Consider the following 22,580-nt stretch of genomic DNA (forward strand, 5'->3'; position numbering starts at 1 on the left):
TCGGTCTGCTATCCAGCAGTGGTGTGCCACCAACGATCTCCAGTAAGACAGATCATCAGCACACCTGCTCCCTCCTTTCCTGTCACTCTCTGGTCGGCCTCCCTTGGCCCTCTCTTTCTGCTCATACCTTTGAGGCTAAGAACCTAGGGGTCATCTTTGACTACACACTCTCCTTTTCTCCTCACATCTCCGACGTCTCTAAGAAGTCACACTACGAACTGCACCTCCTCAGAGGTATTCTTCCTATCCTCTCCTCTCCTTTCCTTCCCCCAGAGGGACAATGTCTCCAGAGCTCTGGTTCTCTCTGGGCTGGACTACTGCAAAAGCCTCTCTCTAAACCCGACTGCTTCTACTCTCCACCCTCTGCAACTCATCCAGAATAGGACTGCAAGACTTGTCCTTGGCCTCAAGGCCAGGGATTGTATCTCTCCAGCACTGAGATCTCTGCACTGGCTCCCAGTGACTGCGAGGATGAAGTTCAAGACCCTCTCCATTGTCACCAAGGCCTTTGGGGCCTGGGGCCACAAGACCAACTCTCTTCGTAAATCTCTTCCTACTCGAGCTCTTCGTTCCTTCCGCCTCCAACTCCCTCAGGGACAGACGCTTCTCCAAGCAACAAGTTGGTGGTAGATATCTTTCTTCGGCTGGGGCCTCCCTCTGGAACAGCCTCTCTGCCACTCTGAAACTTGAGAACCATCTCTGGTTCTGGAAGCACCTCAAGACTTTCCTCTTTGCTTTTGCCTTCTCTCTTCCTCTCCCCTGCTGAATTCCGGGATGAAACTAACTGCACTGCCCCCCCTGGCAACCCTTGCACTGGGGTCTGTATCCGTAACCCTACAGTCCCCCTACCTGCACTTTGGAAACCTGTCTGCACTTACCCTTGCACTTGCCACCAGCTGGCCGCACTTCTTTAATGGTTTTACCCCATGTACTCCTCACACTGTTCCCCACACCTCTACCCTGCACTTGCGCGTTCTCAATGTCACCTGGCCTAGTAAGATCGCTGTCCCTCTTCCCTTTGTTCCCCCTCCCTTGCCTCGTCGCACCTTGAAACACTTATGGCATTTATAATGCACCTGTACATATCATAAAAACATCTTTTATAGTTTATATATGATATTGATATCTCATTTATAACGCGCCTATACACAAGTGTTTCAAGGTGCGACAAGACAAGGGAGGGAAGACAAACAATCTTACTAGGCTTTGTATCATTCAGTTTGTGCAAGTGCAACAATGCAAAAAATCAGGGAAAGTGAGATGGACAAGCGCAAGGGAGAGGTGCGGTGGAGCAGTCAGGACAGCACAGCTCTGGGTAAGTGCAAGGAGCAGAGGACTGTAAAGGTTACAGTAACAGCCCCCAAGTGCACAGTAGGCCAGGAGGCAAAGACTAATCAGAGCAGAGCCTGGTACCCAGTGAGACTGGAGGTAGCCAGCAACCAGTCGGTGCAGTAGCTGCAAGAAGCTCGGGAAGGAAGGTATTGTGGAAGAGTTGGATGTAGTGCAGCCCCCCGGTCCCAGAAAGCCTTGTGGACAATGCAGAGTGTCTTGAACTTGATCTTTGAAGCCACTGGAAGCCAGTGTAAAGGGGTCAGGGCTGGAGAGATACAGTCCCTGGGCTTGAGGCCAAGGATAAGTCTCCCAGTCCTGTTCTGGATTAGTTGAAGAGGGCAGAGAGTAGAGGAAGGCAGATTGAGAAAGAAGCCGTTACAGAAGCCCAGCCTAGAGAGAACCAGGGCTCTGAGTTTCTGGGGGAAAGGGAGAACTACCTCTGAGGAGGTGCAGCCAGTAGTGGGCCTTCTTGGCAAGGTCCCTGATGCGAGGAAAGAAGGAGAGTGGAGTCGAAGAGGACACCAAGGTTTTGTGCCTTGCAGGAAGGATGAGGAAGAGGACCGAAGGAGGGTGGCCAGAGTGAGAGGGGGAGAAAGTGGTAGCAAAGGACCCAATAAGAAGGATCTCAGTCTTGCTGGCATTAAGGCAGATATCGTTGGAGGTGCACCACTCTTTAATCACCGACAGTCAGGAATAGAAAGGGAGAGAGAAAGGGAGAGAGAAAGGGAGAGAGAAAGGGAGAGAGAAAGGGAGAGAGAAAGGGAGAGAGAAAGGGAGAGAGAAAGGGAGAGAGAAAGGGAGAGAGAAAGGGAGAGAGAAAGGGAGAGAGAAAGGGAGAGAGAAAGGGAGAGAGAAAGGGAGAGAGAAAGGGAGAGAGAAAGGGAGAGAGAAAGGGAGAGAGAAAGGGAGAGAGAACGAGAGAGAACGAGAGAGAGAAAGAACGAGAGAGAGAAAGACCGAGAGAGAGAAAGACCGAGAGAGAGAAAGAACGAGAGAGAGAAAGAACGAGAGAAAGAGAAAGAAAGAACGAGAGGGAGAGAGAGGCCTGAAAGAACAGTGTCATCCGCATTACACTGAAAGTTAGAGAAGGTTTGAGATCAGGTGTGCCAAAGGGGCTAAGCAGACATTAAAGAGCTAGGGTGAGTGTAGAGCCCTGGTAAAAACCACATGTGGAAAGAGGTGAAGGAGAGAAATGACCCAAGTTGGACCTGGGAGGAAAGGTCCAGAGGAAGGAGGTAAACCACTCCAATGCCTGATCCGTGATGCCCAGGTTCTTGCTGAGTCGATTGATCAGGATGGCGTGATTGACCATGTCAAAAGCAGAGGAAAGTTCCAGGAGGATGAGGACAGAAGGAATGCCCGAGTCAAGATTAGAGAGCAGATCACGGTTGTTCAGGAGAACAGTTTCCATGCCTCTGGCTGCTCTGAAGCCAGACAAATGGTCATGGAGACAACCAAAAGATTTGATGTGGCGAGTAAGCTGGGAGATGGCCTGATAAATAAGGTCTTGGTCTTCAGTACACAGCTGCTCTGCTTAGATTGTTCCATTGATGGAGGTACTATGTTAATGGGGCCTGGACATTCTCATTTTACTTAAATTAGCGTTGGTTTCTGCATGACATTTTGGGAAATCATGACGTTCCCCAAAAAGATTCATTTGGTCTTCTGTAAAAAAATACATGTGCAATTTACATTGCTTTTACTTGCAACAGCAATCAAATGTTTAATTAGCAGATATTGTGTGATCTATATTATAAATCCTAACTTTGTAAAACACATGGCATTCTGTTTTTTGACTTGCGGAACACCAAAATTCAAGATGTCCAGTTCAGCATGTTGTCTTTCACATGGCAAAACATGTGCAGCAGCACATAAAAAATAAATAAAAATCTAAAAAAATTCATACAAACCACATGCTCCAAGCAAGAAAATGAAATGTTACTCAACGTAGTAACTAACGTACTCCTAGTCCATAGTCCTCTTTCTTCCAGACTGTATGGGCGTCCCTCGTTATGGATGGGAACGGAATCTCCCCCCCCCCACCCCCCCCCCCCCCGAGATAAATAACACTTTCCCTTTAAATGTATACACACATGGGAGCGGCCCGTGGGAGCATGCGCTCCATTAGCCCCGCCCACCAGCGCCACACCTCAGCCCCCTTTGATGCATCAGCTGTATTTTACTGTGCAACTTCGTTGCTTTTTTTATTTAATGGGAAAGGATGGTGGGACGTATGGAGAAAAGGGGACTATGGACTAGGAGTATGTTAGTCACTCCGGTGAGTAAAACTTAATTACTGCTATGTCGCCCTCCCGCCAAGCATCTTCTATCCTGTATGAGCAACTACAACTGATGTAACCGCCCTGGGGCGGAGAGCTTGATACTCTAGGCAAACAGATTACAGGGGACAGCCTAGCCAAACGCCTCGCCAACCCTGGCACTGGTAACCAGACATTAGTGCTTGCAGAAGGCCGATTGAGCAGCCCACGTCACTGCCCTGCTAATCACTTGCCAAGTTATGTGATGTTGGAAGGCAACAGCCGCTGCCTTGGTCCTGATCACATGCATGCCCCTAGGGAATTCTTTGCGCTGAGCCTTGTACGCTTCCTGGATGGCAGCAGTCATCCATCTTGCTATTGAAGCTTTGGACGCATGCTTTCCAGGCCTTGAGCCTCCGAATATGATAAGACCTCAGTCTTGAGGAAGTCCTTCGTTCTGTCAAGATAGAATTTTAAAGTTCTCCTGACACATCGACAGTGGAGAGCCTTATCTGCATCTTCCTTGAGGTTTGGAAAGAAAGTGGGGAGCACAATCTCTGTTAATGTGGAAGGAGGAGACAAACGTTGGTAAGAACCTGGGGCTAGTGCTGAGCATGACCTTGTCTCAAAACGGTGTAGGGCTCGGAAGCCACCAGAGCCTGAATCTCGCTAACTTGTGAGCTCAAGTAAGCCCCACTAGTAGCTCTGTCTTAAGTGTGACCAATTTGATGTCCCCTGTGGCCATGGGCTCGAATGGCTTGCGTGCGAGGGTGCTCAGAACTACTTTGAGATCCCAGACTCGGTGTGGGCATCTGACAAAAGGGCACACCCTGGTTAACCCTGCTAGATGCTTCTTCACTAATGGATTGGCCGAGGAGAAGGTAAACATGTCCAAGTTGCTGTATGCGCCAATGGCCGCTAGGTATGTTGTACAAGTGTTGACCTGGACCCCTGAGCTGGCTAAGTACGTAGAGAAAGACAACACCCAGTTCAGAGTTCGGGGCGGGTCCACTCTGTTTTCCTTGGACCAGAAGCGGAACCTGGTCCATTTGCTCATGTACTGCTTTAGAGTAGCTAGACTCCTGGCTCCCGGATGATTTCTAGGTTGTCACCTGCTCAGGTACCAGGCAGCTAGTGCTAACCTCTCCAGGCAAGGGCGAAGTGCCACCCCCCCCACCCCTACTCGACCAGGAGCAGGCCCTTCCCAAGCAGGAGAGGGACTTCAGATTGGGCCGATAGCTGCCAAAAGGTCTGAGAACCATGGCCTGGCCAGCCACTGCAGGGCTATGAGGATGAGACACAGCCGCCAGTCTGATCTTGAAAACCACCTTGTGGATGAGCAGAGTAGGAGGACAAGCGTACATTCACATCCCATCCCAGGGGACCTGGAGCAGGTCCCAGAAGGAGCCAAGCCCCATTCCCTCCACAGGACGCGAACTGCTGACAAGTTTGGTTGCTCTCCATCACAACAGGTCTGTGACCGGATGACCCCACCTGCTGCAAATCTCTTGAAGGACTAGTTCAGTTGCCACTCGTAGTTGTCAGAGCCCATCCGACTGAGTCGGTCCGCCTCGAGGTTCGAGTCTCCCGGCAGATCACCACTGAGATCCAGATGTCCTGCTCAATCGCCCACTCCCAGATGCGGAGGGCCAGCCTGCTTGTTTAGGTAGTATATGCAGGTAGAGTTGTCCGTCCAAATGCAAACTGCACTGCTCCAGATTAATGGGAAGAATGCCTTCAGCGGTAGCCAAATGGCTATAATTTCCAGCCAGTTGATGTGATTTTGTAGGTTGTCTTGGACCACAGATCTTGTACTGAATGTGTCCCTAGGGTAGCACCCCACCGTTGGTGTGAGGAGTCTCCCTAGTGCTATCCACATGAGGCAGTCTGAATGGTCTGGCCACCATGAGGTCTGCATTCTGGTCCCACCACGTAAGGTCCTGCTGTAGGTGCGTGGGAATATTGACTGGGGCTCCTTGATGACCAGACTGCTGATCCCAGGAAGCCAAAAAAATGCAGCTTCAGTCTCCTCATTCAAAGCCTCGTGTAAGGGATAGTCAGGAGGCATGACCCCAGTACTCCCAGCCGGTGCTGGTACCACCAGACCATAGTTACTCTTCTGCTGAGGAAGTGAGCAACGGAAGATCGCCACCACCTAATCCCTTGTGGGGGAACACCTGCTTCTATATATCCCACAGCAGACCCAAAAACACCAATGTTTGTGTAGGGTCGAGCCAAGACTTCTGGAAATTGATTGAGAACATTCATAGAGTGTAGTCATGAGTCTGTCCGCTGAGTACCTGACCTGCTCTGTTGACCGCCTTCGGACTAACCAGTCGTCAAGGTAGCGATATATACAGAGGCCCTCTGACCAGAGAAGGGCCACCACCACGTTCATCCTTGTGAATTCCCTTGGCTCTGAATTCAGGCCGAAAGGCAGCCGCTTGTATTGAGAGGGGAACTGAAAAAAGTCCATGTGCGAAGACTTCTGGTGTTTTCGCCTATGTTGGCTGGGTGACCTGTCCGTTTGCCTTGCGCGGCCGTCCTGGAAACCACAAAGGATCTGCTTGAACAAGAGTGGCTCTGCGTAAATATTTTGGCTGCTGGCTTGGTGAGAATAGCCAGGGATTTTGGCTGTCTGCGAGCTGCTCCTCTTTTTATTGAGTTCCTCGTCCATGGTGGAGTGGAACAAGTCGCCGCCCTCGAAAGGTAGGTCTAGGATTGTCCTGAACATATGGTTGAATCTGGTCGCCTTGAGCCATGCCATCCTTCTCATGTCAGTCGCCACACAGATTGCCCTGCTAGCAGCATCTATGTGTGCATCTGTGGCTTCCATGATGTCCTGTGCCCCAAGTTTTGCTTCTGCGGCTACTGCCTTGAAAGAGGCTTGTTTAGCTGAAATATCTGAAAATCTGCCATCTCCCTCCACAGCCATTGGTTAGCCGCTGCCAGGATGGCATTGGTCTGTCTGAGGTGAAGCCCCACATTCGTGTACACCTTCCCATAGGCCTCAAGCATCGTTTCTTCCTTGCCCAGCAGTGCTGAAGTTGCGATGCTCATGGTAGAGGTCTGGGGCTTGGCATTTTTTGATGCCACCACAATAACTGACGACAGTGGCTGGGGGTGCACTGACGAGAGCAGAGCGTCGCCCTCCACCTACTTGAATTTTGCATCCAGTCTCTTATTTGTTGGCTGAGTGGTGCTTGAACCATCCCTTCACCAGAGCCTCCATGTCCTTCTGCAATGGGATGCCACACCTGGATTGTGAGCACTTCCGCCAGTGCCCCCGACTCCAGCAGCTCCTTCTGGGGCTGAGGTATGCCCAGGTAATCCACTAGCCCAGCAATCCTATCATGGAATGCCCTCTCCGAATAAGGCGTGTCCTGCTCCTAATCAGTGTCTTGTTGGTCAGTGATGTTAGAAGGGGCCCCTGGGCCTGCAGGCGTTAGTTCTGCCCCTGAAAGCGGCCCAGGCACTGGAATTGGAATTGGAGGTGTAGGCGTTGCAACCTGAATTACCAGAGGCATGGGAAACTGTGCTGGTGGAGGTACAGGCTGTGCCGGTACCGGCTGAGGTGGTAGTGTGGGAGGCAGCATCTCCTGTATTATGCCCTTAAGGATGTCCCCCCCCCCCCCCATCTGTGGAGACCGCATAAGGGTAACAAATGTGTCGATAAAACTATCCTTTCAAGCGGGCTGGGTGCGATCCTGCACCAGCACCAGCTGCAGTGGCCTGTCTGCTCCCACCTTGCAAGAACATGCCATCATGGTACTGTGCCTGACCCCTGAATGTCAGGTATGAAGTGAGCCACGTAACCATAGGACCACAAATCTGTCCTGGCCATAGGCTCACACCTTTGTGGTTCACCTTGTTGGTGGGCTTCTGTCCTGGGCGCCATCTTGTCTGCACACGCCACCATTTTGTCTGTGCCTTCTGTACGTGGGACTGCAGACGATGTGGGTTGTGGCTTTGGCCTGCATGCCTGAACACATAGGCTATGCCCCCACCCTGCACCACAGGAGTGGGCCTGGTAGGCAGTTGACCCTCGGCCATGTGGCCGATAGTGCTGTCTGTGCTAAGTGTAGGCGCCCGCCTCAGGCGTCTGCCCGGGAGCAGAGCTGAGCCACTTGGGACGTGTCCTGGTACCAGAGCCAATAAGCTCCTCGGCGGTGGAACCGGTAGGGCCCTTAGACCCCCTCGGCCGTTAAGCCGGTAACTACAAGAGCCTCTGTGTCCTTGCTGCTGGTTTGATGGTCCGACTGACCCCCTACCGTCAGTAGGCTTCCCGGGAATGAGTCGCCACTGTGGGGTGCTTTTGAAAAGAGTACGCTTACGTTCTTGGTCTTCTTGCGTACGTATTCCTTAATGCTCTCCAGCGGAGTCCTGGAGAACAACTCTCTCCACCTTGCCAGGCGGTTTCTGATGATCAGGGTGCAAGCGTTGAACGCTAAGCAGCCTTCCCATCCGTGGTCTTCTCCAAAGCACTGGGACGAGGTGGGAAAAAACATTGCACGACGGACACCTGCTGAAGCCAGTAGTGGTCGACATGTGCTGGGGACAGACTAGGGAATCGGTGGACGGTGTTCCCAAATAACTGAAAATTAGAAAAACAAATGATTAGGGAAAGTGCATGGAATTACGAGGCTTGAGGCCTCACGGGGTGCCCATAAAGGATGCAGGGAAGAGGATAGGACGTAGGAGTAGGACTTGTACATTTTGTCTTGTGTTGGTTTTGTAAATTCAACATTTACTTGCTTTTTTGGTGTAATGTTTCCTTCTGAACCCATCATTTACTAGTAAGCATTACATTCAATCACAATACAATACACGGCAAAGCTGGTTTGGATTAGGGAGTTCATGTATGTGCATTCTTTACAACCCACCAAACTATAGGCCAGTGCCAGTATTCCTCCCCCCACCTCCCGTTTAACTTCACTGGCTAGGAAACCTCAAATAAAAAAATTAAATTTAAAAAAAAAAAATAAAAAAAAAAAAAAAAAAATCGCAAAAGTGTGATGCAATTTCTTTTGGGAAAAATACATTGGTGGTAGATGCTTGGACATACTTCATACAAAACAAGGGGATGCAACTGCAGAGCTCAGCCAATGACAGTTCAAATGCTGTACTTGGGAAGGACATCTTGTTCTTTTTCTCCCCTCCAAAATGGCAGTATCATGAATAAATAGCACCACAGGTTTGGCTCTAAACCCTGCGATATGTCTGAAACATGATCCTGATATTAGATCAGTAGCGATCTAATACACCACATAGCCAGAGCATTTGTCTACAGGTTGGAACACTCATCCAGATAAGCAAGCAGGGGTCATGTCTCATCACTGATGCTCTCCTATAACTTTTTTCAATTTTCATGTTTTACTTTAGCCATTTAACAAGGTATCATAAGCATTCTGATACAGGGTAGCATGGTACATAAAATGAAACCTTTTCAAGTATACACAGTTACCATGCAGTAGCTATCCAAAAATATTGCATGCCTTTTTGGCTTAGGTGACAAGATGGGGCCATAGAATGTCTTTAGTCGAGATTCATAAATGAACCTAATTCGTCTGGCCAATGCTATTGGACTCCCCAACGATAAAAGTGCAGCATGAGAGCTGCCTTCAGTAACTTACCTCCTGTTCAGCCTTCCAAAAATCACTATCACTTGGAGAGTGGTATCTCCCTACCCTAATGAGAAAGAATATGTTCGTATGTCTGTTTCGCCTCATCGTCTGCCTGTAAGCGTCATCATTCACTTTTTTTTGTTTTCTTCTTTTAATGCTGCTTATCATTAGTTTTCCTTTTAGCGTGAATGTTACTGCAGAGACGTTATTTGTATTAAATACCATTATGACCGTTATGAGAGCACATCCATTAGAGATTTTTAAGTGCAAGTGCTGCCGTAAACAGTGGCACTAATATTGTTGACAAGTATGTTTGAGGCTTTGTGAAGGATTACCATTTGGTGAGGGAGACAGATAGCTCAAGCTTAATAATTATGGTGGTAGTCACCTCCGTGTGGTCTGGTAATCACACTACCTTTCATAAAGGCTCCATGTGAAAACCATAGCGCACACATGTGCCCTGCTGCTTCAGTCTCCTGGCATCTCAAGCACCTGACCTTCAGTGGCACAGGGTGGGTTCCACAAGTCACATGTGCCTTCTGACATGTCCCTGCTGAGAGAAGCTGCATTTAACTTCTGCACCTCAGATTCAAACGCCTCATAACTGTGTCCCTATTAGTCTGGTGGCAGATTAAACTCCCCTCCTACGCTCCCTCCTTTCCTTTACCCCCCTCTCCCTCCTCATCCTCACACCCAAGCAGTGGTCGAAGTGTGCGAAAAGAAGTCGTGGAGTTATGTTCTCTGCTGGTCAGCCCCGCTCCCCACAAACCCCATCCCTTGCCCCCCTCCCATACACAATCCAAACCCCCAAACAAACACCTGCAATTTATGGGAACGTGCAGTGCATTCAAGTGCAAGCTTCAACTTCTTCCCATACGTATTTTAAAACTAAACTATTCCAGAACGGTTTCTTTTTAAAATAAAAGTATAGGAACAGTGAAACGTAAAAATTAAAAGTATGGGAACACCGCTCCTGACCACTCCCGCCCACTTCGACCTCTGCACCCAAGTACCAATTTCTCTCACCAACCAATAACTCACTTTCAACACCCTCTGGTATTCTCCTCCATGCTGCGCTCCACTGTCCTTCCAATGCCAGTCTCTTGGTCCACCTACTCGCCCGTGAGCCACACCTGAACAACCAACACTCAGTCTTCCCCCTTTTATACTGCTCGGTCTGAGGTGTAGCCATATCCTGCCCTTCCCATTGGCTTCGGTGCTCACCTACTCTGGAACAATCCGGTCTATACAGGGAAACGCGAATAAAATGTTAATTTATCCCACAACCTTTTCCAACAATATCTATCAGGGCAAGAGGGTGTCTACATGCCGTTAGGACAGCCGGCCTCAGCACCCTTGGTAAAGTGTGGCACTGCCACTTCAGGTGCACAGTAAGCTGGGTGCTTCATAGCCATGTTGTCTGCCTCTGCCCATCGTAGGTTGGATAGTCTGTCACTTGCGGACAGGATTTCTAGCAACTGAGTGCTTGGGGCGGTACTCTCGCATATGGGTCTGATACTGTCCAGTTTGCCTCAGAGGGGTCTGAAAGAAAACAGATCACCCTGGCCAGCTCGTTTTATGGGGGCCCTGGAATGATTTAAAGTGTGACTTGCCACTAGTAACCAGGCACCAGAACCTCCTCCAAGGTGAAAAACTGAGATCCCATGGTGTGTGCGAGTTGTATGTGCCTGCATCTCTCACTACCTGGCATTGGGTACATGATATCTGGGATCCCCAATCTTTTAGGGGAAATTACTGCAGATATGACAATGCATTATTTACCATAAAAGCATTTCTGATGGTTGTATCTGCTTAGATTCACATGCTGTGCATAGGTCCGACATCCAGTGGTCACTGCGGAGTATTGCATTTTGTTTTTCGTAGTCGAAAAGGGACGTCGACAAGGCGTATCTGAAATACTATCCCTATAGTGACGTGCGTTGTACCCACAATCCCTCACGCGTCAAGGTCCCTCTGATTGTTATGTGTTTCTAAGCAGATTAACAAACATCAGAAAAATCATTCCCGTCAGTCCGGGTTAGTTCCATCTCAGCTAAAAGCTGCAAGAGTAATCCCTCTTCTAAGGAAGCCATCACTCGGCCCTGCTGTTCTCGCAAATTTTTGACCCATCTCTCTTCTTCCTTTTCTTGCTAAATTGTTGGAATCTCTGGTGTCCCCTTTGCTCTCTTCATTTGTGGAATCTTCCGCTCTTCTTGACCCTGCACAGTCCGGCTTTAGACCTGGCAGAGGCACTGAGGGTGTTCTGGTCTCTGTCCAGGACGATATGGCCAGACTGGTGGACTCAGGGGGGTGGGTGGCCTGATTCTACTAGAACTATCAGCGGCCTTTGACACTGTCGACCACCCCATCCTGTTGTCCCGCCTTGGCCAGATGGGTATATCTGGTCAAGTACTGGCATGTACTGGCATGGTTCACCTCGTTCCTGGCAGACCATACCCCGACTCTCTCTATGCCACCTTTTCTATCTACTTCCGGCCCGCTCAGCTGTGGAGTACAGCAGCGTTCCTCCCTGTCTCCGATTCTCTTTAACATCTATATTTGGGCTCTTGTTGGTCTCATCCACTCCTTTGGCATCAGGTGTTCTTCATATGCCGACGACACTCGGTTCCTGATATGTTTAGATCTAGATCAGGCTGAGATGGTGTCGTGCTTGCGAAGATGCCCGACTGCTGTTGGTGAGTGGATGAACAACAACTGGCTCAAACTGAACGAAGACAAGACAGAGGTCCTGGTGGTGGGGTGTCCCCCTGATCCTTCAGTCTGGGTGTCTTCTTTCTGGCCTCTATCCCCCACTCCTGTTGGGAAGGTGAAAAATCTGGGCGCAACACCATCAGCTTTTTTTTTATCTATGGAGAGTCAGATCACCACTGTTTATCAAAACAGGTCACTTTCAGTGAAAGTCCTAAAGAAGGTGCTCCCTTTAAGCTGAGCCTCTGTCCTCCAGTGGTTGCAGTTCTCCTACTATCCCAGTTGGATTACTGCAATTCCTTATACTTGGCTCAACCAAAGGGCCTTATTCAGAGACTGCAACGTTTGCACAACCTGGCCGCTAGAGTGGCCACTGGCTCTCCTTATGGAGCCCATATCTTGCCTGTCATACAGACTCTTCATTGGCTACCTGTGAATCAACGTATCAGGTTTAAGGCTATGTGCATTGTGCACCAGGCTATACATAATTTGGGAGCTGAATTTCTCCAGGACAAATGTGTGCGCTACTCTCCTACCAGCCAGCTGCGGACTTACTTATTGTGCTGCTGTATCAACGTGCACGGGTAGAGTGTTCTCTGTGGCCGCGGCCTCCGCTTGGAATGAGCTGCCACTTCCTATAAAGAAACTATCTGATCACTTTGTCTTTAGGAAAGCAATAAAGACATTTCTTTGTGTTTAAGAATGGCCTCTAATTTTGTTATCCTCATTGTAAGATCACTCCCGCTTTTCAGCGCCAAGATGCAGTCGGGTGAACGTTCGCACTTTAGAATATCATTAACATAACAAAATATCCCACAGCCCTCCCAACCCCGTGTCCCGCTGCACTTGAACAGAGTTCGACTTGCAGGAACAGCACCAAAAAAGCAAGTTTAATTATGTAGAATCACACAAGAACATATTAAGGTACTGCTGAGAAGCCTCGTCCCCCTGGTCCACTTATACTGAATGATAAGCCACCTGTTTGCACCTTTTTTTTCGAAAGACAACCATTTTTAAGTGACATTGTTGCAATTTGTTGCTCCACTATCAGAGTGCTTCATTTTATGTGTTTGATTCACAGGGGTGTTTTTTATATAGTAAAGTGCACATTGGTTTGTTTAAAGTACAAAATTCTATAACATCTTAATTGGACATTCTTTTCTTTTGTTGCATTTGTACTATTGCTGTTTAGGTTGCTACTGCTAACACATTCACACCCCTTCTAAGATTATAGCCTGCCCTTGGCCCATGTTCCGACAAAAGGTGAATGATGTATACCTCTTGACTGTGCCCATTTCTTCTATATGCTTGGGATCACCGTTGGTTTGCAGTAGTGTGCAGACTGATTAGGTGGGTCATTCACTACTCTTCCCTGTACTCATGCTGTAGTCATTAGGTCATGGGGTGATATGGGAAGTATCAGGTCATCCAGACACACTGACAATCAAGTTGATAAGATTTGAATGTGCACCTAGAAAGTTAGTGGCATGCGAGGGAAGAGGCGGGTGATCCCAGGCAACCATCGGTACTGGTCATTTATTGGAAGGTTCTGGCTCAGGTGATCTGCAGAGTAAGCACATCTGTGACGACACACTATTGCAGAAATTGAGACACGACTTTGCGAGAAAGTGCCTCCTGATCTTAAAATTGGGCTTGGGGTTAGAGCAAGTTGCTCCTTGAAGGTTAAAATGGGAATGTTGCCATGCAATGAACGGCCTCTGTCCTCTGCTGCTCTGGTGTGAGCTTTGTTTCTTCAACACCCTGTTTTCGTCTAAATTATAATTTTCAAGTAGGGGGGAGGGGTTCCGTTGCCAGTGCTACAGTCATTAGACAAGTGGGGGGAGGGGTAAAGTTTCAAACGTGGGCAGCATGATCTTTGTCAATCCTCACACTGTGGAAAGAGTAGCTGTGCAGCAAGCTTTCGTTTAGGCATATCCACAATGGAAAACAAACCGAAAGAAATGCCCAATGGGTGGCTGAGAGAAAGTATTTCTTACCCCATCAGAGGGTATATTGCGTGTCACCCAAGATTATATATGTGCATGGCAAGAACTGCATTTGGGTAATATTAAGAAATGAACCACAGGATCCAATAAAATCCTGTCTACCCACAACATATTCCCCAAGGGAATACCAAAAACAGACTTCTCTAAAACGCTACATAGCATGAAACACACCGTCTTCCCTACCATTCTGGAGAGGATTAAATGCATACAAAATGTACAATGATGGCATGAGCCGAGCAATAGTGAAATGATCAGGTGCTGGGATTAAATACCACTGAGGGTTTCCCTCAATGGGTCATGAGGTCATAAAAAAGCACACTGCAAGAACTGTAGGCGGAGGTGCTTACCTATACCATGGTGGTGATACAGCATGGATGTCACACCATCGAAACGAAAGCCATCAAACCCATACTCCTCAATCCACCACCTCAAGTTTGAAAGAAGGAATCTCAAAACCTCCCAGCTGCAATAAGAAGAAAACATTTCCTGTATATTAATGCAAGAACATCAATTATACTTGTGCTGATAAAAAGCTAGCCGTTTAAAATGCAGGAATACTGTAAATGCAACAGAAATCTAATACGAGACGAATACTGGATATTCCATCATCCACCTCATCCTTGATGAAAAAATTAAAGTAATATTAAGTGCGCCCAGCGATTCGTTTTCTGTGTCAATTCAATATCAGACTAATGACTCGACATTGCGAGACAAAGAGGTCTTTCTCAAAGAACACCACCAAAGGTGGGGCTATGCCTAGCATTTACTGTCCTCTCAATCTAATGTACATATGGGATTCAAAAAGCACAAACCTTGCTGGGAAGCAACGGAGCACTGTACAAAGGGGACACACTCAGCGTGTTACAAGTAGGAAACTAGGGATAGAAATGGCACGTGAATGGCAAGGGGAAATTCTGAAATGCAAAGCACGATCCAGCTGTTTTGTCACTGATTGACCCAGTTTCCTTCCTGTGTAACCTATAAACAGCTGGTTGTCCACTCTAAGTCTGGAAAGCCTAGAGATGATAAAGCTTAAAGCTCTTTTTGGATCCAACCTGTGTAATCTTTCCTCCTCCTTAGAAGGATGGGGTGGAGGATAGAATGCGGGTAAAACAATTATCTGACTTAAATGGAAATCAGATATTACTTTCAGTAAAAATGATGGTTTAACCCTCAACACAACTCTGTCCTTATGGAAAACAGTATAGGGTGGCCCAGAAGACAGTGCCTGCAATTCGCTCACTCTTCCTGCTGATGTTAAAGCAACTAAGAAGGCAGTTTTCCAGGTTAGTAATCTTAATGGGAACATGTGCATAGGCTTAAAAGGAGCACACTAAGAATTTTAGGACTAAATTGAGATCCCAAATCGGTACTTGAAATGGGTGAGGCACAAACACATTAGTGAGTCCTTTTAAGAATTGTATTATCAAAGGAATTTTGAAGTAGGAGCATTCTTCCGACGAGCGCTTGAAAATGGAAAGCACTGCAAGGTAACCTTTTATTATTCCAATATTCAGACCTCTATGTGCTAGGGTCAGAAGGAAAGATAGTACTTCCGGAATAGAACATAGAAAAGGATCGACATTCTTTTCTCTGCACCAGTTGCAAAACTTTCTCCAACGGCAACGGTATAGAGACTTTGTTGCTGGCCTTCTTTCCGAAAGCAACACCTCCATATCATCATCTGGAAGGTTCCAATCCCTGTATCTCAGCCTTTCAGATACCAAGCATGAAGGTTGAGCGTTTTGACCTCTGGATGGAGAACCTGACCTTCCATTTGAGAGAGAAGGTTCTCTCTCTCTGAGGAAGACGTACTGGAGGACAGATGGACACGTCTAGAAGGTCCGGGTGCCACGTTCTCCTGGCCCAATCCGGGGCAATTAGGATCATGCAGCTCCTGAAGCGGCTCAGCCTCCTGATGACCGGAGGAATGACGGGAATCGGAGGTAACGCATACAATAGTGGGGAATTCCACTCCACCACGAACGCGTCCCCCAGGGCTCCTCTCGGGGGAAATTCCCTTGAGCAATACCTTTCGCATTTTCGGTTGATACCGGTTGCAAAGAGGTCTACTTGAGGGGTTCTCCAAAAGGCGAAGATCTCTTGAATCACTTCTTGAGCCAGTTCCCATTCGTGGGACACCGTGCTCTGCCTGCTCAGAGCATCTGCCGTCATATTCTCTTCCCCGGCTAGATGAATTGCCGTGATTCCCTCCTGAATTGCCCAATACCAGAGCTGTATTGCCTCTCTGCACAGAGGTAGTGACCCCACACCATCTCTTTTGTTCAGCTAATGCATGGCCACTGTGTTGTCCGTCATTATCAGGACATTCTTCCCTCTCACAGATGGCAGGAAAGACTTCAGCGCTAGTCTGATTGCTCTCGGCTCCAGAAGGTTGATGTGTAGTTTGGACTCCAATGGAGACCAACGACCGCTGATTGTCAGATCGTTGGCATGAGCTCCCCACCCCTTTAGTGAGGCGTCCGTCACTACTGTAATCTCCGGCCATGGCTGCCAAAAGGGTTCTCCTTTCAGAATATTCTCTGAACAAGTCCACCATAGAAGATCCTGACGAACCTTGTTCGGAATCTGGAGAAGATCTGTCATTCGACCTGAGGACTGGGACCATTGAGTCTTTAGACCCCATTGAAGGGATCTCATTCTCAGGATCTCATGCCTCTGGCACCAGAAAGATGCAGGATGCCATGAGGCCTAGCAACCTTAAGAAGGCGTAAGCCTGAAGATTTTGGGCATTTTGGAATTTGGAAACCATCTGAAGAATGCCTTGAGCCCTCGACTTGGGAGGCGAGCTCTTTCCCAAGGATGTGTCTAATACAGCTCCTATGTACTGAAGCTGTTGGGAAGGTGTCATTTGCGACTTCTTGAAATTGAGGGAGAAGCTCAGTCTGTGGAGGAAGTGCCAGGTGACTTTCAGAAGATCCAGTGCTTGCTCGGCAGAACGCGTCCTGATCAACCAATTGTCCAGGTAGGGGTAGACATGAATCCCCCCCCCTCTCCTGAGGTGCGCTGCCACCACTACCATTAACTTGGTGAAGACCCTTGGGGCGGAGGTCAATCCGAATGGCAGGACTCGAAACGGATAGTGTGAGTCGTCAACTATGAACCTCAGGTATTTTCTGTGCTTGAGATGAATCGGCACATGAAAATAAGCATCCTGGAGGTCCAATGACACCAACCAGTCCTGAAGTTGAAGGGCCTGAAGGATCTGAGAAAGGGTAACCATCTTGAACGTGTCCTTACTGAGGAACTTGTTCAAGTTCAAAATGGGTCTCAGTCCTCTGTCCTTTTTGGGGATTAAAAAATATGGCGAGTACCATTCCTTGTTCCTCTCCGCTGCAGGTACTGGTGTGAAAACAAACAAAATATCGAGGCCGAGTACCCCAAAAGGAAATACACAGAACACGGGTTACAAAGGAACATACAAAGTACTTTATTTTATACTGAATCCAGTTACAAAAACAGAGCAAAATCAGATGGCTATCAGCCCTCAGTACAACACAACAAAATCCAGCGTGGTTCAGTGTGTTCAGTGAGAGACGTTTGTACATTAGAATGCATTCGCTTTTTATACACTTGGCGGGCAAGATGTCCAGCCCCACTTCGGGTTAATATTCCATGTAATACATCACCGATCTAGGGTTCGTGCCAAGTCTCGAACAACCGCATATAACTGGTTTGCCTGCCTTTAATACATGTATTAAAAAGCCTATGCAATAACTGTATTCTAAGAGTTTCCATGCTGGCCTTCTAAAACATTAATACAATGTAGCAAAACAAATGTTCTACGTTCAGTATTTGAATATATTGTTTCAACATATGCTTGTGGATTAGTTTCATTGCATGAGTAATCCTTTTACACATAGGTCAACGAAGGACAAGGACTCCGTTCATGACCTCAACAAGCGGCCTGCAGGTAAGTTACATATTAGCTATGTACAGAGGTCAAAACGGCCATGTTGTATTTTGGAATGACATTGTCCACCATTTTAACTCACAGGGTGACTTTTACAAAGCGAATCCTAAAATGGCAGATTGGCCTAAAATGGCGGCTTACATTGATTTAAGGTCAGGACCTTGCAACACGGGTTCTCTCGCAAGCGACTTTCGAGCAGATTGGCGTAGACCAATATACATATATTTATTGCAATAGGCGGCACTATTTAATTTCTCTTTTGACACCGGTTCTATAGCACCTTTCTCCAGCAGGGTTAGAACTTCCTGCTGTAGGAGCGGGTTCGAAGACTTCAACGGGTGTCTCCCTGGTGGATTGTTTTGAGGTTGCGTTAGAAAAGGAAGGCAGTAGCCTTGGGCTATTATTTCTAGAGCCCAAACATCTGAAGTAATGGCTCGCCATTCTTGCAGATGCTGCGACAGCCTGCCCCCTACAGGTGTTTTGTGATGCAAGTCCTCAAAGTGGTTTTGTGGTGGATGTTGCAGCCGCTGATGGCAGACAGGCTGCAGCTGGAGCTGGCTTTGCACGTTTTCCTCGTCCACCGCTAGTGGCCTTTTTCTGGCCATTCCTCTCGCCTTTCCATATGAGGTGCAGTAATGATAGGATCGTCCCCTCCACGATTGTCCTTGCGCACGAAAAGGCTGAGGTTGCCTAATAGCAGCTCCTAAAGATTTGGCAGCTGCTTTTGAGGTCTGCAACCTCTTAAGGCTCTCGTCAACCTTGTTGCCAAAAAGGTGAGACCCGTCAAAAGGCATGTTCAGAAGGCGGTTCTGTACGTCCGGTGCAAAACCCGACTTCCGTAACCACCCAAATCTGTGCATTACCGTGCTAGTGCCCATGGACCTGCTTACACTATCCGCAGTGACCAATCCAGATTGAAGGGATTCCTGCATGGCTTCCTTTCCATCTCTAACGATGGCTAGGAACCCTTCCATTTCTTCCCCTTCTGGTATGTGCTCTGCCGCCATTGCGATGCACTCCCACAGAGTGTACGAAAATGTTGCCAAGGCACATGTGGAGTTGGCAGATTTTAAAGCCATACTCCCAGATGAATACCTTCTGTGCCCAGCCATCCGCACGCTTATCGTCCCTGTCTGGAGGGATAGAAGGGTACGCAAGTTTGTTAGAAGCTGTGGCTGCCTGTATGACCAGACTCTCGGGAGTTGGGTTTTGACAGATAGCCGGGGTCGCTGCTGGCAGGACAGTATTTTGAGGTAAGGGATTTATTTACCGGAGGAATAGAATCTGGCGTTTCCCCAATTCTTGGCCACCCTGTTTTGCAAGGCTACATGAAAGGGTAGTACTGGGTCTTCGGTGGGACCATGGTGCAATATATCTGTTAAATCATCTTGGATGAATTGGGCTGGTGGTCTAGCCCATCCTAAGTAATCTACTAACTTCGTCATTAATTGACGGTATGATTGACTGGCATGCTCTCCTAGTTCTGGTCTGCCAAAGTCATTCTCAGGAGATGCATCAATGCCACTTGCATTGTGTAAAGATTCCACCAAATCCCTCATTCTGCTTTCTTCTGAGATCAAGCATTCTGGGACATTTGGGGTATCATATTCTAGCCCAAAAGGTACATTTTCCTCATCAGACCTCTCTTGCTCCTCAAAAATTGAGGTCAGGGATTTGAAAAACTCCTTCCTGGGGAGAGGCTTGAAAATCTTCTCTGGGAGAGGAGGAGGAAGAGGTGTAGTACCGGGCTCTGAGGATATTACAGGTTCTGTAACCTTATCCTTGTTTTTTTCTGGCTTCCCTGACTTGACTGGAGATTTTGGCACAGAGGGTTTCGGCGTCGACGACATAGTAGTCGTCGACAGGGACTGCTTCGAGGGCGTTGAGGCGGTCTTCGAAGATTTTCCCTTCGAGGTGTGATGGTCTCAGACGGCGTCGTTGACCTCGAACGGTCGACTTGGCTCGAGCGTTTTTCGCTCGGCGTCCTGGAAGTTTCCCTATCCTTCCTTTTTCGATCACCTGGGCTCGAGGGTGCGCGAGTGTCGGAGCGATGACGCTCCCGGCCGGCTTCCGAAGACGGCGCGGACCGAGGCTTTGCTTTCTCAAACACCTCCATCACTTTGACCCTGAATGCTTCCCACTCTTCGGAAGACTAATGTTTCGTGGGGCATTTCATCCTTTTCGGAGACTCGTCTGACGACGAGGTGGAGGGAGACCTATGGCGTTTCTTCAAATTTTTTTGCCGAAGACGAGTGATGGGAATCGCTACGGGACCTAGATCGATGCCTTTCGCGTCGAGGAGATTGCTCCTCACGGGATCTCGACTCTAGAGGCTTTACGATCTTTTTTTTACCTACCTGTAGCTTTCCTCTCCTTTCTCGCAAGGCCTTCCCAGTCATCGCCTGACACTTCGTACAGGCCTCAATGTCGTGGGCTTCTCCGAGGCACCACAAACACTCTCGGTGTGGGTCCATGATCAACATTTTTGAGCCGCACGACTTGCACTTTTTGAATCCCGATCTCGGGGTTGTGGTCGGCGTCGATGACGAGGACATATTTCGTTTGTATTATATATTCTTCACAGAACACGAGGCATGCCGAATGTCCGAAGCAACGTACACTGCGGAAAAACTGAACTGAGGCCAACGGGCGCAGCGCGTGCTACTTATACACCCGATGACGTCACCCTCGACGGAGGCCTTCGAGGGACCATCGACTCGATGACATTGACGCACGGCGCCCTTGCCGAAAAGATTTCTGAAGAGCAGCAAAGCTGGATGGAATACATCTAAGATGAGGAATACGTTGGAGAACACAATCCACTCGAATAGGATTTTTAAACAGTGACATAAAAACGGCTTGCACAGGAGTGTGCAAATAAAAGCAGTTTAAGAGTAAATATGTATCACTGCTAACAGAAATGTCAGGGAAAAGACAGGATGTGCGGGTTGACAAAAAGCTATGTATATTATGTTTCACATACAAAACACCAGTGTCATTTGAAAAGCCAATTTGTTTTCATGGCAACATGTCAGCCCAAGACAAACCCTTCTGCTGGCTGTGGGAGCCTTCACAAAGTAATCTCCCACTCGCAGTTTGGATGTACATCTTCCAGCTAATTACAAAGTCATTAAAGTGTCCAGCGAAAGGTGTCAAAATTGGGTGTTCTCCAGACCTGATAGCTCCAAAGGCATTGACTGCAGGAGAAGTTCCCCTTGGCTGGAACATGCCCAATATGTGTGAAAATGGGTGCAGCAACTTCAAAGAGCAAGCTTCCAACACAAAGAATGATTAAAAAAAAAAAATCTGGGCACAGGCTGACCCAGTGGAAATAAATACCCGGAAGGCACGAGAATGGCCATTTTGTTAATTTAAAAGGACTCATTATTTAGGCCTTTTTCTCAGCCACCATAAGGCAGATTGATTTCATGTATGTATAATTTTTTTCTTTTTTTAATGTAATTTCCAGGAGATTCTGGAGATATAAAATTCATCCACCTGCAACTCAGGGTTAATGTAATGGCCATCTAAGATGTGTTACTGGCTGATCTGAACATGTACCAGGTGTGAGAGTAGGTGAGCAGGTGGAGAATAACATTAAGGATATGGATAAGAACTTACACATTCATAACTGTTATGCTTTTTATGGAAACTGTAGAAATGTGCCACATGGCTTTGCTACATGGTACAGACCTGGTGGCCGGCTTATCGAGTTCCCCATGATAAGCTGAATCAGGAAAATATGTATGTCATGGCAGTTGCTAGTCAAATTATGAAGTTGGGATGCATAACTAGTGTTTGACAAATGTTTGAAAGGAGAACAAATGGTGATTACAAATGGAAATTGCCATATGTTGCTCCAGACCCCTAAACCAATCCTGACTTGGGAGGCTGGGTTTGGGAGGAGAGAGAAGGGCAACTGTCCAATCCTAGTTGCAGGGCTTACTACAGAGTACTTCTCCAAGATTGCAAAATTGGTGGTGTCATTGCTGCTATATAACAGGGACTGCAGTAGGGACACACAGACAAGGGACAGACCATCAGGAAGGCTGCTGAAACTCACCATCTTACAGCTGTAAGGAAACACCAGAGGAGATTGCTGAGAGTGCATCTGGCTGAAGCTGTCCATTTTTAGGAAGGCCTCAAAGTTGACTGGGTCCTATGGTGGAGAACGGGAGGCCATCTTTGAGAGTGAGTGATCACACCCCTGCCCTATCTTTCCAGCGTTTCCCCGAGTTGCAACTGGCTTTCCTGAACTTTAAACAGAGGCTTTCTATTTAAGTAGAACTGAGCCCCCGGAGACCAAATGGTGGGTGGGTGGGGAGTCTGCTTGCCTTGAATCCTTTCCCTTAACAGTGGGAAAAACTGTGTAGATCCTTAGACTATTTAACTAAAAATATTGATTTCATTAATTCCCCATTTGGCAGAACACTACAGGTTGAAATGTGTTAAAATTCAAAATTAAAAAAATCTCCCTTACCAGTGTTCGCTGAAAACTATAGCCTATAATTTGTTTGGGTAATCCTTTTTGTCCTGCTGACCCAGACTTAAGGAAGAGGGGTGTCTGTTCTTAAATCAGCCCAATCCTTTTGTCCAGCTTCCCCAACACAGGCCATTCAGTCGACGGGGGTCTGAAAACCAAAATTCCCTAAATCATTAACATTTTTCTGTCGGACTTCCCCAGCACAGACCAAAGTAGGGGGGTCTGAAAATGAAA

The 22,580-nt window shown here is 47.8% G+C and overlaps 1 protein-coding gene across 3 annotated transcripts in view; it reads right to left on the reverse strand.

The window, feature by feature from the left end:
• GBE1 (1,4-alpha-glucan branching enzyme 1) overlaps positions 1-22,580 on the reverse strand; it is a 1,374,432-nt gene that overhangs the window by 604,700 nt on the left and 747,152 nt on the right. For all 3 annotated transcript variants that reach the window (XM_069636445.1, XM_069636447.1, XM_069636446.1), the window contains exon 8: positions 14,277-14,392. In XM_069636445.1, coding sequence (XP_069492546.1) covers positions 14,277-14,392 — 116 coding nt within the window. The remainder of the gene's footprint in view (positions 1-14,276; positions 14,393-22,580) is intronic.

This window comes from Ambystoma mexicanum, chromosome 7p, assembly GCF_040938575.1.
Source record: "Ambystoma mexicanum isolate Mex_15411 chromosome 7p, UKY_AmexF1_1, whole genome shotgun sequence".
Lineage (NCBI taxonomy): Eukaryota > Metazoa > Chordata > Amphibia > Caudata > Ambystomatidae > Ambystoma > Ambystoma mexicanum.